Genomic DNA, 2227 nt, shown 5'->3' with positions numbered 1-2227 from the left:
GTGTACCTGCCAACATACACATTAACATACAAAGAGATAACTATGTTAGTACTAAACATAATCTACAGAGAAATAGACCAGATAGGAATGCGCCACATACGTTAATATAAAAGTTTTCCATACATGTTTAAAGCTTTTTACTATATTTCTTTTTTAGCCCCCCCCCCCCCCCCGTTTTTCTTTTCAAGGGAGCATACCCAAATTTTTTTTAATTTTTGTGTGTGGGGATTGGTTTGTTTAAAAAATACATTAAAGATATTAGGAAGAGAAGTTTTTCGGTATATAATAAATTGTCTGTAGTATGTGTACAACGCATTTTGGACATAAAATTTACCTACTGTCAGTGCTTCAGCCACTCAGTAGCATATCTACAATGCTCCGTCTACTTATTAGCATATCTACAATGCTCCGTCTACTTATTAGCATATCTATCAACAATGCTCCGCCTACTTACTAGCATATCTACAATGCTCCGTCTACTTATTAGCATATCGACTTTTTAAAATAAAATATAAATCGTGTTGTGAAATTTACATACGTACTTCACTACCATTATGAAAGTTACCATTTAACTATATAAAATAGGAGAAAATATGAAGGTTAGAGCGGGGTTATTTTGTTCATCCTACATAGAACATTTCAAGTCTCAAAGTTCCGTTAACGTAGACTGTGACAAATAAACAGTACGTAGTTAATTGCTTCACAACTGTCAGGTGGCTCGTATTATTTTTGTCCGTGGTCCAGTCGAATCACTATTCAGCAGTATTTAACAACTTACTATTTATCAGTTATACATTTGATTTCTGTTGGGTGCTTAACATTTTGGATATGAGATTACTGAGTGAGTCCACGTGACTGACTATCGGTATAACAACTTGAGGGCTGTAAACATTTTGCAGTGTAAGCGATCATTCCATATACGAGTGTTGTATACAAGATGGCATCATTAGGCGCTGTGTTATTGGTTGCGTTGATAACGTTCGCATGCACAGCAAATGGATTTTTTGTGTCAAGCATAAAGCAGACGATATCCCAGATTCCAAACGTTCCATGCATGGTTGAACATTGCTCGTTGCAAATGTTCAAATGCGTAGAAGATGCAAACTGCCGAGACACGATGGAATGCATGCAGTCATGCGGAATGAAAAACCACACGTGCATGTATGGCTGTCTGAACACTTATGAAGACGCTGTGTTTGATTCTTTTATGAATTGTATCGTGGACGGGCACCACTGCATGAAACTCGAACCTCCGGATCCAGGCTTTAGATGCAAGCCACCAGCGTACTACATAAAAAATTTCACTCTGGACCAACTCATAGGTTCGTGGTATATTGTACGCGGAATCAACCCAGATTATGACTGCTTCGACTGCCAGATTTCTACATATGCACCTGATCCGGCATCCAGTAATTATACTTTAACGGAAAAATATGACGTCACCATGTTAAACGGATCCATACGTCACCGTGCGACTGTGCAACAAGTGCAGCAGAGAGATCCACAAAATGGCGGGCTTTTAGACTATACGGATACCTTGATGGGCTTAACCATGTATGAAAAATGGCAAGTGATAGACTACGATATTACCGGTCAGTATGCCATTGTTTACTATTGTGGCCATATGTCAGACGATTGGTTCTACGAGGGAACCCTGGTTTACTCAAGAACACCTGCTCTTAGAAATGTCGACATTCCAACGATTGCCAATGTCCTAAAAACTAAGGTGGGACTGGATTTTAGTAAGATGTGTGTACCTAAGACCAAGAAATGCGAACAATAAATCTGTGTCGCTCAAAATTCAAGTTTTATTCTTATTGTTGATGTCATTGAAATGAGTGTGTATTTGTATCTAACAAAAGCTGAAAAGTTTTTCAAAATCTGTCTTTTAATAATTCTGGAACCCGTTTAAACACGCTCACCTTTCCTTTTCTTATTCCTGAAAAAAAAACCGATTTTTTTCAGTAAGATCATTTAGATAAATTGTAGAAAGGCAGACTAATTGTTTTGCATATGCACAGAGTAGATATAAAGTTTGATCTCGAATACAATCATGCATAAATGTTATACATGACCTGTAAAGGTGCTTCGTTTTAATCATCAGGTATTGTACGCTCGTTCGATTTTATATTTATATCAAAACTTCGTATATTCATACATCACTGTTCATATTCCACTGAGGAAATTATACGACTGTGTTGCTGTGACACTACTAAACCATTTAGAA

At 37.3% G+C, this 2227-nt stretch overlaps 1 protein-coding gene across 1 annotated transcript; it reads left to right on the top strand.

The window, feature by feature from the left end:
* The first annotated feature begins 708 nt into the window (after positions 1-708).
* On the top strand, positions 709-1800 carry LOC149785071 (uncharacterized). Its single transcript, XM_089978799.1, has one exon. The coding sequence runs from the start codon at positions 938-940 to the stop codon at positions 1781-1783; it is 846 nt and encodes a 281-aa protein (XP_089834925.1). The 5' UTR covers positions 709-937; the 3' UTR covers positions 1784-1800.
* Positions 1801-2227: the final 427 nt, after the last annotated feature.

The sequence above is a fragment of the Sinohyriopsis cumingii genome, chromosome 13 (genome assembly GCF_028554795.1).
Source record: "Sinohyriopsis cumingii isolate HCF-2022 chromosome 13, ASM2855479v2, whole genome shotgun sequence".
NCBI lineage: Eukaryota > Metazoa > Mollusca > Bivalvia > Unionida > Unionidae > Sinohyriopsis > Sinohyriopsis cumingii.
Note: the sequence above shows the minus strand (reverse complement) of the source record. Positions and strands in the feature narration are given on the sequence as shown.

Coding starts and splice junctions, on each gene's coding strand:
- LOC149785071 (XM_089978799.1), top strand. CDS start 938: ATGGCATCATTAGGCGCTGTGTTATTGGTTGCGTTGATAACGTTCGCA.